The sequence below is a fragment of the Dipodomys spectabilis genome, unplaced genomic scaffold, assembly GCF_019054845.1.
Source record: "Dipodomys spectabilis isolate Male_0828 unplaced genomic scaffold, ASM1905484v1 ptg000002l, whole genome shotgun sequence".
Lineage (NCBI taxonomy): Eukaryota > Metazoa > Chordata > Mammalia > Rodentia > Heteromyidae > Dipodomys > Dipodomys spectabilis.
This window is the reverse complement of record NW_024870679.1, coordinates 11,086,670-11,101,909: the sequence shown is the minus strand read 5'-3', so window position 1 is coordinate 11,101,909 and position 15,240 is coordinate 11,086,670. Positions and strand designations below refer to the sequence as shown.

At 40.8% G+C, this 15,240-nt stretch overlaps 1 protein-coding gene and 1 non-coding gene across 2 annotated transcripts in view; both read left to right on the top strand.

Annotated features, from left to right (window-relative positions):
- Positions 1-15,240, top strand: part of Palmd (palmdelphin) — a 49,774-nt gene that overhangs the window by 12,232 nt on the left and 22,302 nt on the right. The window contains exons 2-3 of the mRNA XM_042678101.1: positions 6,230-6,310; positions 11,960-12,084. Coding sequence (XP_042534035.1) covers positions 6,230-6,310; positions 11,960-12,084 — 206 coding nt within the window. The remainder of the gene's footprint in view (positions 1-6,229; positions 6,311-11,959; positions 12,085-15,240) is intronic.
- Positions 15,040-15,170, top strand: LOC122112865. The gene has a single exon (XR_006148287.1). It is a non-coding gene; the product is annotated as a small nucleolar RNA SNORA51 (small nucleolar RNA).

Genomic DNA, 15,240 nt, shown 5'->3' with positions numbered 1-15,240 from the left:
TCCTTCTAGAAATGCTAATCCCTGTCAGGTGCCGGTGATTCACGCCTGTAATCCTAGCTACTCAGGAGGCTGAGATCTGAGGATCCCAGTTCAAAGCTAGCCCTGGAAGGAAAGTCTGTGAGACTCCTATCTCCAATTAACCACCAGAAAACTGGAAATAGCACTGTGGCTCAAAGTGGGAGAGTGCTAGCCTTGAGCAAAAGAGCTCAGTGACAGTGCCCAGGCCCAGCATTCAAGCCCCAAGACAAAAAAGAAAGAAAGGAAGGAAGGAAGGAAGGAAGGAAGGAAGGAAGAAAGAAAGAAAGAAAAAGGAAAATAATTGTCCCTTTCCCTGGGGATTCAACCTAGGGCGTCTCGCTTGCTGAGCAACTGCTAGTCCACTGACCTACTGCCTCTAGCCTCTTCAAGAATTTTGAAAGAACTTTCTCATGAATTTTTTTTGGAAATCTACTTTAATTAAAATTCAATAAACTTCTAAAGATGCCCAGAATTCTTTACTAGGAATCTTACCCTAGCAAATTCCTTTCAATGTTATTACCATTATTCTTTGCCCATTACCTAACATGCCTGTCCAGTTGTAATATGTAAATTCAAATAGACAGTTTCTCTTGCTCTTCTCAGATGCTCAGAATGAAACCATCAGCCAAGCTGGTGGAAAAGTCATAAGAGAGTCAGCTTCTAATCGACTGAATCTGAATACTTTTGACTCATTGAATTCTGTCATGGCTCTAACTTCCTCCAATTCTTTCAGCTGATTTAGGAAAGACTATAGATATATAGATATAGATATAGATAGATATATAAACAATAATAATAAAGGGAGTGTATATCTTTTTCTGCTCATATAGTAACTAATACATAACAAGATGCTTCTTTATTGTTGTAGTTATTATTATTATTATTAATTTAACCTACATGCCCACAACCATACTTTTCTTGTCTCTTTGTGTGAGCAGCGACTAGATAGAGCCCAGAAATTGTTAGTGATCCTGACTTCCTGTCAGTCACCTAGATATGGGAGCCTTCTGTTCCATCAGCAGCCAGATCCTGACAACTTTCACTCCTGCTATCTCAGCCATCCACACACTGTGTCTCTGTTGTCTTCAGGATCTTCCCCTTCAATGACTACAGCTCAATGAGACTATGTGAAACTTCATCTCTGCCTTTCTTGGAGGTGTTGGGTTGGAATTCAGGGCGTTGTGCTTCCTAGACTGGCCTTCTATCACTGAGCCAAACCGCTAGCGCTATCTTTTCTCCTAGCAAAACCATTCCCTGCTTTTTATCTCAATACAGAAACAAATCCAAATCCCTACTCACACCATTCCAGATTCTCTATTGAGAATCTATACTCATCCAGCCATTCTTAATTTCCTGCTATTTCTTGTATGGCAGTTTAGAGTCTGGACCTGTTCCAAATAATGTCCAATATTCTATCTGGGCCTTTTCCCACAGGGAGCCGTGGACTTAGGTGTCCTTTCTCCCCATGACCCAGGTTCCAGCAATCACCCAGCACCCCTCTGATCTCTGCAGAAGCACCTCCTAAACAGGTTTGACAATCTCTCCCTCTCCCTCCCCTCAAAGGAGGTACTAGTACAAATGCAAAGGCCTTACATTTCCTCCTCCTCAGCCTCCTCCTCCTCCTCAGCCTCCTCCTCCTCAGCCTCCTCCTCCTCCTCCTCTCCCCTCTTCTTCTTCTCCTCCTCCTCTCCCCTCTTCTCCTCTTCCTCTCCCCTCTTCTTCTCCTCTTCCTCTCCCCTCTTCTTCTCCTCTTCCTCCTCCTCTCCCCTCCTCCTCCTCCTCCTCTCCCTTCCTACTCCTCCTCTTTCTCCTCTTCTTCCTCCTCCTCTCCCTTCTTCCCCCTCCTCTTCCTCCTGCTCCTCCTCCTCCTCCTTCTTGTTTTTTGCCAGTCCTGGGGCTTGAACTCAGGGCCCAGGCCTTGTCTCTGACCTTTTTGCTCAAGGATAGTGCTCTACCATTTGAGCCACAAGTCCACTTTAGCTCTTTTTTTTTTTTTTTTTTAGTTTAGTGGAGATAAGAGTCTCACAATTTCCCTGCCCAGGTCTGCTTTGAACATGATCCTTCTACTTCTGAATAGTTTTTAAATACTGTAAGACTCCTCCCGTCACATTCAATATGGGATTTGAATCGAAGTGCCTTCATGTTGGATGAATTAATAACTAAATAACCCAGGACAAATCTTACCTTCTTAAGAGAAACCTGTCTCCTTTATTATCAGTCAACTACAACTCAGTATCTTCAAAACATATGCTTAGGTATTGTGCTTTCTTTTACAAAATATGTAGTGATATCTTTGGATCATAGATGGTCATAATGACTTTGCAATTGCTTGTGATGAATACATTAAGTTTTAAAATCAGAAGAACTTTTCTGCAGAATTGGAATTTGTAGGTATCAGCTGCTAAAATGAGTAGCCAGAGAGGAAAAAATATAGGTAATATAGATATGTGCTTATTGGACAAAATGGTCCAAGTGACTAAACACAATGAAAAAGTAAACAACAATATAATTTGCCATTCCAAAAATAATAATAATAATTTGCCATTCCATTATTAAATAATGTATGTTATTACTCGATAAAGTATAAGTTTTTATGACCTTAGTAAATGCCAGGTGGGCCAGTCCGCAGGAGCAATCTATAGGGTAGCTCCAGGATCAGAAGAAAATGTGTAAAGCAGATGGACTTTCCTGCTAATCTGTGGAGAATTTGGCTGACTTTGATAACTTCTGGTACACTGGCATTAGATAGAACTGGTGATCTGACTTAAGGTTGACTTACAGTTTATTCAGCCATGTTGAAATTATATTATTCTAGTATTATTTTTTTTCAGTAATGATTATATATTCCTATCAAGCTTAGCCAAGAGATAATAGTTTGCTGCTAATGAATACACTATAAAGAAAAAGTACTCTCCCTTTAAAATAGGATGGTGTCTATAACATTTTAAAATTACCAGCCCACCTACCTTTGAGAGAGGCATCAAATTACCTCTAAGTGACAAAACATTGGTATTTCTTAGCAACCCTTGCTTGTCTAAGCCTGTTGTTGCCAAAACACTCCAGAGGCCCTGCCTCTCCCCACAGCTCCCACTACCTGATTACTAACCCCAAGTTGAAATCAGCCCAAACTGGCAACTCACAAGGGTGGGGCTGGGCTCAGCAGTCTCTATCCGCTGCATGCTCTGAGGAGTCTCCCTCCTCGCTACCTGTTCTGGAGCTGCTTCTGGCCTCAGTGCTCCAATGAGGGTGGTGGTAGTCATTCCTTTCACTCACATCCCAAGCTGATCTCCACTTGCCTGGGTTCGAATCCTGCCTCTGCCAATTATTAGTTAGGAGAACTTGCATGAGTTCATCTCTCCTAAACTTCCATTTTCTTTTTTTTTGTAAAAGGAAAATTAATATAGTACCTCCTTGCCATGGTAACTATAGCACGAGAAATAGTGCCTGTAAAGAACTTACTGCACAGTAACTGGTATTTTAAATATTACTAAGACTTGCTCAGGAGCAGTGGAGAGTGGGCTCAATACATTTTCAGAGTTGAGCACCCAGTGGCTCACACCAGCAATCTTAGCTACTCAAGAAGCTGAGATCGGGCTGGGACTGTAGCTTAGTGGTAGGGTGCTTGCCTTGCATGCATAAAGCCCTGGGTTCGATTCCTCAGTACCACATAAACAGAAAAAGCTGGAAGTGGTGCTGTGGCTCAAGTGGTAGAGTGCTAATCTTGAGCAAAAGAAGCTCAGGGACAGTGCCCGGGCCGAGTTCAAGCCCCAAGACTGGCCAAAAAAAAAAAATGAAGAAGAAGCTGAAATCTGAGGACTGTGGTTCAAAGTCAGTGTTGGCTGACAAATCTGAGAGATTCTTATCTCCAACTAACCAGCAAAAAGCCAGAAGTGGAGGTGTGGTTCAAGTGGTATAGTTACAGCTTTGATCTCAGAAAGCTAAGAAGACAATTTTTGTGAATAATCACCAGATTCATCCAAAACAAAGAAGCAATTCTAAAGACCCACACTTGTTGCTTAAGTTTCTTTGTTTTTGTTTCATCTTTTTCCAAAAGAACTGCTTCTAAAATTTGAAGTTGGGCTGATAAAGTCATGTATTCTTCCTGTATACAAGAAGAAACATGACATAGAGTTGGAGAACAATAGATTGTTTTTCTTCAACAAATGTACCTGAACCAACACATCAAAACAAAATAAAAAGAGTTCTGAGTCTTCAAAGGACTCACATCAGGGAGCTACGCACTTGTTTCAATAATACTGCCAGCCAAATATTTTTGAAACTCTTCCTTCTAAATTACCTTCTGAGTCTGTTTCAAATTCTCTTAGATGTCTCTTGGCAACAAAATTCCATCTTTTGAGAGTTTTCCATTTTGAAGTGGGTTTAAAACTAACTCTCAGGAATAAGATAAAGGATAATGTGATATTCTGATTTTTAATGATAAAATAAAGACTTTTATATGGCTAGTGAAATAATGTCCCACTTTCAGACAGGCAATGTCTAAGATACTTCAAACCAATGAGAACACTTCTGTGTGTCTTTTCTGGGTGAGTAACAAGTTCTCTGCTTAGTCACTGAATTTTATTAAGCTAATACTTAGAGCACTGGGTGCTCTCCATGAGCACAGAAATTTGTTCATCTGATGCTCATATCTTATGGCACAGATCCTGTTAGGAAACCAATAGATGAGAAGTAAAAGGCTTTGTGTAAGGACACACAGTTAGTAAATGGAAGATCAGAAATCAAGTCCAGACTGCCTGTTTTGCTGATCCAGCACAGATACTATTTGTTTTTCCAGAAAGTAGAATCTCTGAGTATTGAATGGTTATGCTTTCTGTTGTGGTGTACGGGTATTACTGTTATTGTTGTTGTGGTTGGGGGAGCTGATTTAAATGGGAGAGAAATATTCTCTCTCTATGATATTTTTGGGGGGGAGCCAATCCTGGGGCTTGAATTCAGGAGGGCCTTTCAGTTTTACTTGCCTTTTTTCTTCGACTGGATGCTGTACTACTTGAGGCATACCTCTACTTCCAGCTTTTTGCTGGTTAATCAAATATAAAAGTCTCTCAGATTTACCTGCTCAGGCTGGCTTTGAATTGTGATTCTCAGATCTCAGCTTCTTGAGCAGCTAGGATTATAGCCATGAGCCACCAGCACTCAGCCTCCGTGGTTTTCTGTTAAACCTTGGCCTATGGCTCAGCAACATTATCTCAACTATTCTCCTATGGTGCCTAAGTGATAGGAGAGGAAGCAGTCTCCCTTTCCACCTGCCTGGTTTTCCAAGGATCCACAGGTGATCCTGTTTTTCCATATGTGCTGCTTGCACCAGCAGCCTCTTCACAACCTGTGTCAGGAACAGCTTCCTCCTCAGCCCTGTGTCTAACTCCTTCCTTATAATCCATTCTTTCTGGGGCTGGGAAGGTGGCTCAGTGGTAGAACGCTTGCCTTGCATGCCTGAGCCCCTGGGTTCGATTCCTCAGCACCACATAAGCAAAAAGAAAAAAGCCGGAAGTGGCACTGTGGCTCAAGTGGTGGAGTACTAGCCTTGAGCTGAAGAGCTGAGGGACAGTGCCCAGGCCCAGAGTTCAGGCCCCACAACCGGACCCAAAATAAAATTAAAATTAAAAATAAATTTTAAAAAATATACTCTTTCTGGGACAGGGAATGTGGTTTAGTGTGAAGTGCTTGCCTAGCATGCATGAGGCCCTGGGTTCAATTCCTCAGTACCACATAAAGATAAAATGGACAAAATAAAGGGGGAAATAACCATTAAAAATTATTAAAATAAAGAAATAAAGCTCTTTGCGCTGCATTGCTCAGTAGGTTGGTATTGCAGAATTAATGAAGAAAAGTGGAGTAGGTGAGAAAAGGCATTCTTCTGTTTCATAAAATACCTTTCCAGGGTTTGGGGATGTGGCCAAGGGGTAGAGCAACTGTTTAGCAAGCAGGAGATACTGAGTTCAGTCCCCAAGACCACCAAAAAAAAATAGACTTGTTCATATTATTTTCATGAGCAAAATCTTCTTATTATTGCCCCCTTTGTTTTATTTTGCAATATGAGTTTCCAGAGCATCTTTATACTAATACAAGTGCCTATGGTACTGGATCACTCTGATAATGAAATGCTCCCCCCCCAAAAAAAAAATAACATACAATGTACTTAAGCAAAAAAATTATTTTTAATTATTGATACTGAAACGTTTCTTTATTTCAGGATAAAAGAAAAATACAGGAAGAAATCTCACAAAAGCGGTTGAAAATAGAAGAAGAAAAACTAAAACATCAGCACCTGAAGGTAACTGAGGGATACTTCAATTTTATTTCCTTGATGCTGATATTCAAATATCCCACTGGTGCTCAGCTTTTAATAGGAAAGAAGCTTTAGGAAGGAGAAAATTGCCATCATAGTTCTACCAACATATTAACCACCAGAGAGAATCCAAGAAGCGAGCAATATTTGCATATGAGATTAATGCCTTCTGGCAAACATGGGGAAAGGAGAAAATGTGGCTTTATTACTTTGATCCTTTGGTTCTAAACCTCATATCATTTGCTTCGGCAACCTTGAGAATTGAACCTTGTGAATCTGGCCCCAGTACAATTTTGCTTCACATCCCTAAGGAAGTGGATCCAGCTAGGAAGTTTCTTTTGAAATGAATGAAAGGCCAGCCATTCCCCAAGGGGAACGGAGCAGACAGAATCTAGCTGATCAAGGATGCTTGTGTTTAAAAGCTCAGTGAACCCACGTTGTTTGGGCCTGGTTCGAGTTTCTGTTTTATTTTGTTTTGCTTTAGCATGAGATCATAGCCATAAATACATCTCCATTTTTAAAATCAGACTTGACATCTTTCGCTGGGTGTGGTCATTTTGTAATTAAAGCTCATTGAATTTCAACATTTTATTATGTGGCTTAGTCACAGGATATAAGCAAATGACCAACAGGAGCTGCTGATGAACAGGCCCAAGCAGGAAACTGTACTTATCTGGCAGAGCTACCAATAGATTTCATAAATTCCCCTCAATGAAACAATGGGATCCTATTCTTCAGTCAAACTTGCCAAATTCAGTTCGAGCCATTTATTTTTTCCCTATGGAACAAGTAAATCACTTCTGGAGAGAAAAATCATTTGAGAGTTCAGTTAGCCTCCATTGTCTGGATTCTGTTAACTTCTTGATTCTGTACAAGTTGACATTTCTGTTGTTTGATGGATAGTTGTAAATCAGTTAACCTGCTGTCCTTACAAAATGTCACATAGAATTCACATGAGCAGTAGATACGCTCATGTGCTCTCAGAAAACCAAAAAAGCAGAAGCAAAATTTACCAAGAGGAGTTGGGGAGGTGGGGAGGGAAGGGATGGTAGGGGATAAAGGAGGAGGTAACAATGATCGATAGGAAATGCACTCATTACCTTACTCATGTAACTGTAACCCCTCTGTACACTATTTTTACAATAAAAACATTTTTTTTAAATTTATCAAGCTATTTCAGTATCATTCAAATGAAATGAGTCACATCTAGAACAATATTGGAGATAGATCATTTCTGATCCCAAGACCAAAATATTCTCCTCTCCTCTCTCTCTGTCTCTCTCTGTCTCTACACACACACACACACACACACACACACACACACACACACACATGCACACACACACACACCCTACAGTTTCTTGTTTCTAAGTAAACTGATCACTCTCTAGCAGCCAACGACTGCTATCCTTGCAGAATGGAAAGATTATACCTGCAGAGATCACAGAAGAAGAAAGGGTTTAAATGTCTCCTCAGCTCATTTTAGGAACTAAAGGTCACACAGGAAATGCCTGAGTCATGGAGAGGTCCACCAAGGTAGCCCTTCATTTCAGTATGTGCCAAAAAAAAAAAGTCCAGAAAGTAATACACAATCATCTCTATTGATTTGCTTCCTGGAATCAATCAGGAGGCTTCTTCAGATCCAATCCAATCAAAACATTCATCATTCTTTGGACTACTTACTATACACAGTTGTACAGAATGTGTGCTGTACAAAGTACAAATGGAGGTGCTGAAATCCTGCCCATAATCTCCCGCCAACCATGCAGCCTGGCCCAAGATTGCTTGAACCTGAATCAAAGGTTTTTCATAGTTTTCTCTACAAAGGAGCTCTCCATTTTCCCAAGGTGTTCACTGAACAAAAGGGGTGTGGATGTGGAGAAGAGGAAATTATACCTAGAGAGAAAGTAAATAAGACAAGTGTTATATTTAAAGGATAGTAGGAACATGTGTTCTCTAATTGGAGGTTGGCCAGAAAAGATTCCATTAAAGATACAGGATCCAAGCTGAGTCTTTGTTAATAAGGAGAATTTATATGGATAGACACGGGGCTTTGGGGAAAATATGCTTTTTTTTTTTTTTTGGTGCATTGTGGGTTTTGAACTTAGGCTAGCACTCTAACACTTTGAGCCCAGCTCCACTTCTGGTTTTCTGATGGTAATTTGGAGATAAGAGTCTGGGCCTTTCCTGCCCAGGCTGGCTTTGAACCTTGATCCTCAGATCTCAGCTTCCTGAGTAGCTAGGATTGCAGGCACAAGCGACCGGTATCCAGAGGAATAAGCATGTATGAAGCACCTATTATGTACAAGGTATTAAAACTGGGCATTGAGACTACAAAAGAAACAAAATTTGATCTATTTCTTAAAGTGATAATTAGCCCATAAACTCATATTTTTTTAGGAGTTTAGTAAGGATTTAGTAGGGAAAGGAGAGCAAAATAGAAAGGGAGAATGGAACAGCTTCCAACGCAAGAGAGGTGTAGCTAGGAGAGGTTCTGTTCCATGCACTCATAATGACATTTGTTCCAACCAGAGCAGAGAGAGGGGAGTGGCTATTTCCAGAGAGATCCAAGTGTGCAGAAAACCTTGGCAAGTCCAAAACAGGGGGTCCAGAATGGGAAGACGTTATTTTCAAAAATCCACTCTACAATACAATTCTCCAAGTCGAGAAAGTTCCTTTTGGGCCTCAACAGATGATCATCTCTGCCTTATTTTCTTCATACCCTGGCCCTGGTTCCCAGGACTCTCACCGCTTCCTTGACAGCCAACTAGAATTACACTTCAGTGCCCACGCTGAACAGCGTAAGCAGAAGTGTCCAGCAAGTGTTTCCACCAGGAATGGGACAGACACATGTTTCCAGATGTTGCAGTGACTCACTCTGCTCTTTAGCTCCTGAATGTCACAATTATCCCCATGACGCACACGGGAGGGAATTTCCAAGGGTGTTATTAACATGCTGACATTCAAACCACACAGGTGTGTACACTGGGAATCTTCTTGCCTCGTAATCACACCTCAACCCAGATGGTGCTGCCAGGAAACACAAAATACACTCAATCGAGAAAGCTTTTCAGTTCCTAGTAGGAAAGTACATTTTATTCCAAAAGTCAACTGAAAATGCTGTCTAGAATGTAAAAGCACTTCCAAAATACCCTTCTGGGTTTTGTTGTTACAGTTGTTGTTGTTGTTTTGTGTCAGTAATGGGGCTTGAAATCAGGTCCTGTTGTTCTCACTTGACTTGTTTCTTTTTTCCTGTTAAGACTGGCAATCTACCACTTGAACCACAGCTCCACTTCTGGTCTTTTTCTGGTGAACTCAGGGCTCACACTCTTGTTTAACTTTTTTGCTCATTTGCTAGCACTCTACCACTTGACCCACATACCACCACTTGGAGCTTTTTACTTATAAATTGGAGATAAGAGTCTCGAGGATTTGTGTACTTATGCTGGCCTCAAACTGCAATCCTCAGTTCTCAGTCTCCTTAGTAGCTAGGATTACAGGCAAAAGTCACTGGCTCCCAGCTTCTTTTAGTTCTTTTTTTTTTCTTTTAGTTCTTAAGGCTTTTAATTTTTATTTTCTTTTCCCTTTGCAGTGCTAGAATCAAACCCAAGGTCTTGCACATGCAAAGCTAGCTAGCAGTCCACCATTGAGTTATGTCCCTGATGCCAAATAGGTTAGGATTGTGATTTCATTGCCATGAAATAGATGTTCTTATGTTCATTAGCTTTATATTCTAAAGCACAAGTCTGTGACGCGAAAGCAAATTAACTGTATTTTTTGTAAAAGCATACTGACTGTGTTTTGGTCACCACAGTTTGTGACTGCACCAGATTATTCTGATTGCACATCCCAATCCTATGTTTTATAACTTCAGAGTTTTTTTACCATAGGTAAATGATAATTTGTGAAGTATGGGACGTTTTATAAGACCAGACTTAGGACCTAGAATGTAGCCCAAAGTTAACCTAATCAAGAATCATTTTCTGTTCCTATAACTCAGTGTTTCTGATAAGCAACTAACTGAAACTAGCCTTTCACATGTTTTGTGGGGGGGGGCACACGTGTGCATGTGTGCTCACATGTACACACGTGCGCCATTCCTGGGGCTTGAACTCAGAGCCTGGTGTCCCTTAACTTTTTTGCTGAAAGCTGGTACTCTACCACTTGAGCCACAGCTCCACTTCCGACCTTTTTTTAAAGTTGTTAATTGGAAATAAGAGTCTCATGGACTTTCCTGTCCAAATTGGCTTCGAACCATGATCCTCAGATCTCAGCCTCCTGAGTAGCTAGGAACACAGGCATGAGTCACCAATACCTGGCAAGCAGTCTGAATTTTGTCTGTCTCCAGAATGTTCCATGATATTTATTTGTAATTGGTGAAGTGGGTAATTTTCTTTAAAAAAAAAAAAAAAGGCTGAAATCTATGGCCTTCGAAAAAATAACTATCTTTTGATAATTATCTAGCATAACCACGTTTAATTCTTTTTGTTCAGAACTAAAAATATCCCAGTGGAATTAATTTTACCATCCTTAAAAAAAAATCACAGAGAAAATTCTTCTTACTTGCTCTCATTTGAATTGTGATCTAAGAGGGAAAAATGGCCCAGAAAATGAAAGTTGCCATTTTCTCCTGACCACTGCAGTCATAATGAATCCCCAAGGAATAATTAACCATGAGTAACTGAGAAAATAATGTACAGAGAGGTTCAGTAAATCTACATAACTGCCCCTTGCTTCCAGAAGAATGGAAGAAACTCAAATTCCTTAAAAATAATGCAACTGTACACCCACTTTCCACGTGAGAGAGATTAGAGGCAAGCTAATTCCCTGCAAAATTACAGGTCTGTTTTATTGTTTCAAGTCTTCTCCATTTCGTTGCAACCACTTCATTCTTCCATGTATACTCATGAAGATATTGCTTTCCATATTACAAAAATAAGCCTTTTTGTCTTGCTAAAGTTAACTGAAATTCAGTTCATCAATATTTTGAGCAGTAAACCTTGTGCATCATATCATTGGAATAGGTAGGTGATGGGAATTATGGAAGTCTAAAACCAGAGAAATTTTCAGAAGAAATGCTATGGGGTAGGGAAAACAGTAATTATCTACTACAGAGCCAAAGGCTACCCCTGAATTCGTTTGCAATACAGTAGTAACTCTCTGTTTTACTGGTTCCAATGATTCCCAAATAAGTTTTGGAGGGAGTAGTCATTGTATGATGTCATGAGAGGACCCCCAAAATGGCTTCCAGGAGCTTGTAACTTTGTAAAGGACACCAGATCTATACCCAGCAACCAAAGATATAACATTAAACACATCACAGTTAGATTTGTCTTGCCTGCATTGGATTCAAACTGAGATCCTCAGATCTCAGACTCTTGAATTGCTAGGATTACAGGCATAGCCACCTGCACCCAGCTGAAAAAGGGGTTTTAGATACCCAAAACCTGACTTTGGAAAGCAATCAACTAGGTTACAGAGGAGGAAAAGTCGAAATTTATTCAGGCAGCAAGTGAGAAAAAAAAAATCCTTTTGACTGTGCCCACCAGTGTAATTTATAAGATTTGAAAGTAGGAAGAGGTACTGAAAATTGCTGACTGCTAGCCGAACATCCACTCTTATTTCTGATGGCAGAAAAAGGCCTTACGGGAGAAATGGCTTCTGGATGGAATCAGCAGTGGACGGGAGCAGGACGAGATGAAGAAGCAAAACCAGCAAGACCAGCACCAGATCCAGGTTCTAGAACAAAGCATCCTCAGGTAAGGCCCCCACTGAGATACCCCCACAATTCCCTTTATTTTGGCTTTGTCTTACGTTGTATGTAGAAAAGTCATTCTTATTTTCAGAGGCACAATCACCACTTCCGTTGGGATTTCTAAAATGGGCTTAGGGAAACACCAGGAGACAATAATAGCAATGTGCTGCATACATCACCTGAGCATAACAACACCAGATTGCTCTGTCAACTGCATACAACTCTGTCTATTCCCCTACATACTTATCTTTTAGTGTTGTTGAGAATATTTTAAATGGGCATGCTACCTGGAGAATTAGGGAGGGCTAATGGACAGGATGCCCAAGGTCATCCTCAGTCAATCTACTTTATATGCAGGAATTAAAACTGACCAATGAAAATTATTGAAATTTAATAAGAAGGAAACACTGGATACCAGTGGCTCACACCTGTAATCCTAGCTATTTAGGAGGCTGAGATCTGAGGATTGTGATTTGAAGCCAGCCCAAGTAAGAGAGCCCATGAGACTGTTATCTCTAATTAACCATCATAAAAAGCTCAGTTGATAGAATGCTAGCCTTGAACAAAGAAGTTCAAAGACAGAGCCTAGGCCCCAAGTTCAAGCCCTAAGGCCAGAAGGAAAAAAAATCCTCAGTTGTTTGTTCAAAGATATGAAGTGCTTTCAAACCATAGGTAATAAGCAATTTGTCAAAGTAGAATTTGGAAAACTTGATACTTTGAAAGTCAACCCTTAGCTGGGTGCTGGTGCCTTATGCCTGTAATCCTAGCTACTCAGGAGGCTGAGATCTGAGGATCGTAGTTCAAAGCCAGCCCAGGCAGGAAAGTCCCTGAGACTCATCTCCAATAAACCACTAGAAAACCAGAAGTGGCTCTGTGGCTCAAGCAGTAGAGCGCTCGCCTTGAGCTGAAGAGCACAAGAACAGTGCCCAAACCCAGAGTTCAAGCCCCACGACCAACAAAAAACAAAAGAAAAGAAAAAGAAAAAGAAAGTCAACCCTTAGCTAAGACCTCTTACCAAAAGTCTGGCTTACGCTAATGACTGCTTTCTTCATTCTTCCACACAGAACCCTTGTTTCTGAGTGGGAACTAAAATTCATCCCTGTTAAACCCGTGCTGCTGCTCAGCCTTCTCCTTGCTTCTCCTCAGAACCCCTCTTAGGAGTCTTTCTGCATACTGAACCCCTACAACTTTCTCTGCACCTGTTGGTAATTGAAGTGGACACATCTGCTCAGACTGTGCTAATAGGTTAGGGAGATATTCTGATTAATCCACAAAATACTAGGACCCTAACTTCTTATCTTTAACTATTGAATGCTCCCAGAAGCACAAAGCTTTCTAGAAAGATTGAGAATGGCCTGTCTACTTAGAGTACCTACCTGACCAAAAATCAAAATGGAGAAGGAAGATGAAATATTGAATGAGGTCTGATATACGGGGAGTATTTCACATCATAGTCTCCTTTCATCTTTCTGGCCCTCAGAGGTAGTATTACCTTCACTTTTGGCTGAAAGGTTTAAAGTAGGAAAAGGCAGATCAGCGAAGACCTCACTGGACTGCCCTAAGCTATCTGAAAAACAAGTCACCAGCAGACTCCATGGTCTCAAAAGCCATGATTTCTTGAAAGTCTCTGAATGCTATTCTGTTCCTTTGTTCTTTCGCCAAATAACTTCCTTCCCCATGTGGAATCTTCTTCTGGGTCATTCTGTTTTCTTTATTAAATTGCCAATTACAGATCTGTTCATTCACTAGCTTTGTTTGTTTGTGGGTCCATATTGGGGTTTGAATTTAGAGCTGTTCTTTTAGCTTTGTTGCTTAAAGCTAGTGCTCTACCATGTGAGCTATAGCTCCACTTATGGCTTTTTTGCTGGTCAGAATCTCTCGGATTTATCTGCCTAGGTTGGCTTCCAACTTTGATCCTCAGATCTCAACCTCCTGAGTAGCTAGGGTTCCAGGTGTGAGCCACTGATGCCCGGCTTACACCTAATTTCTGACATTTTACTACAAATTAATTTTAGACCTTAAGATGTTACTAACCCATCAGGACTCCAAATGATTTTAGCTCACAAATATAAAAAAGAATGGTTAATTTTTTTAAAGAGTCTTGTAAAAAATAGGAAACAATTACATTTGAATTGAGCCATTTAATCCAGCAGTCCTAAAACTAAATTTTAAGAAAGAATCAATGTCTGTACTCATAAATGAAGAAATGAGCTCAGAGAGACGTGTCACAAAGTCAATAAAGGGTACATTTGGGCCTAAAGCAACCTAGGTTTAAATGCTCTGTAATTGGAAAATGAAATGAGAGTTATAGATATAGTAAATATAAATGTTATAGAGATGGTAAAACAGTTGACTTGGACAAGTATCTGTAATTGCTTTGGTTTGGGGTTTTAGTGTGTGTGTGTGTGTGTGTGTGTGTGTGTGTGTGTGTGTGTGTGTGTGTGTGTGTGTGTGTGTGTGTGTGTGTGTGTTGGAATTCACACAGTACTGGGAAATGCACTCTCAACTTGCTTTTTCACCCAAGGCTGGTGCTCTATCACTTGAGCCATGCCTCCACTTCTAGTTTTTGCTGATTAATTGGCAATAAGTTCATTTGACTTTTCTTCCCCAGGCTGGCTTTATCCCATGATCTTAGCCTCCTGAGCAGTTAGGATTTCAGGCGTGAGCCACCAGCTCCCAGCTTAAACTTCTTTGTTTAAAACAGTCCTAGAGCTGGAGGTCTGACTCAGTTGTAGAGCATCTTTCTGGCAAGGGTGAGAACCTGGGTTCAAACTCCAGGACTTTCAAAAAAAAAAAAGGAAGAAAAAGGAGGAGAAAGAGGAAGAGGAGGAGGAGGAAGCAGAGGAAGAAGAGGAGGAAGAATTGGTCCTAAAGAGATGCACTTGCAAACAACTAGTAAAGAATGTTCATCCTTGTGGCCTGTTGGAAGCATGTTTATCTGGTTAAAAATGTGCAAAGAAGCCTCCGGGTGCTTACCACAGGCTATGTTCTTACACTGATTGTATAGAAAGAGGAGGCAGAGTAAACCTACCCCATATACACCTCAGCCCAGGCCTGGGCCTAGCCTGTATTGTGAATGGGGAGACAAGGAAAAAAATGTGCAAAGATTGGGGGGCTGGAGAGGCGGGGTGGGGGGCGGTGGGGAGGAGATGGGAAGGGA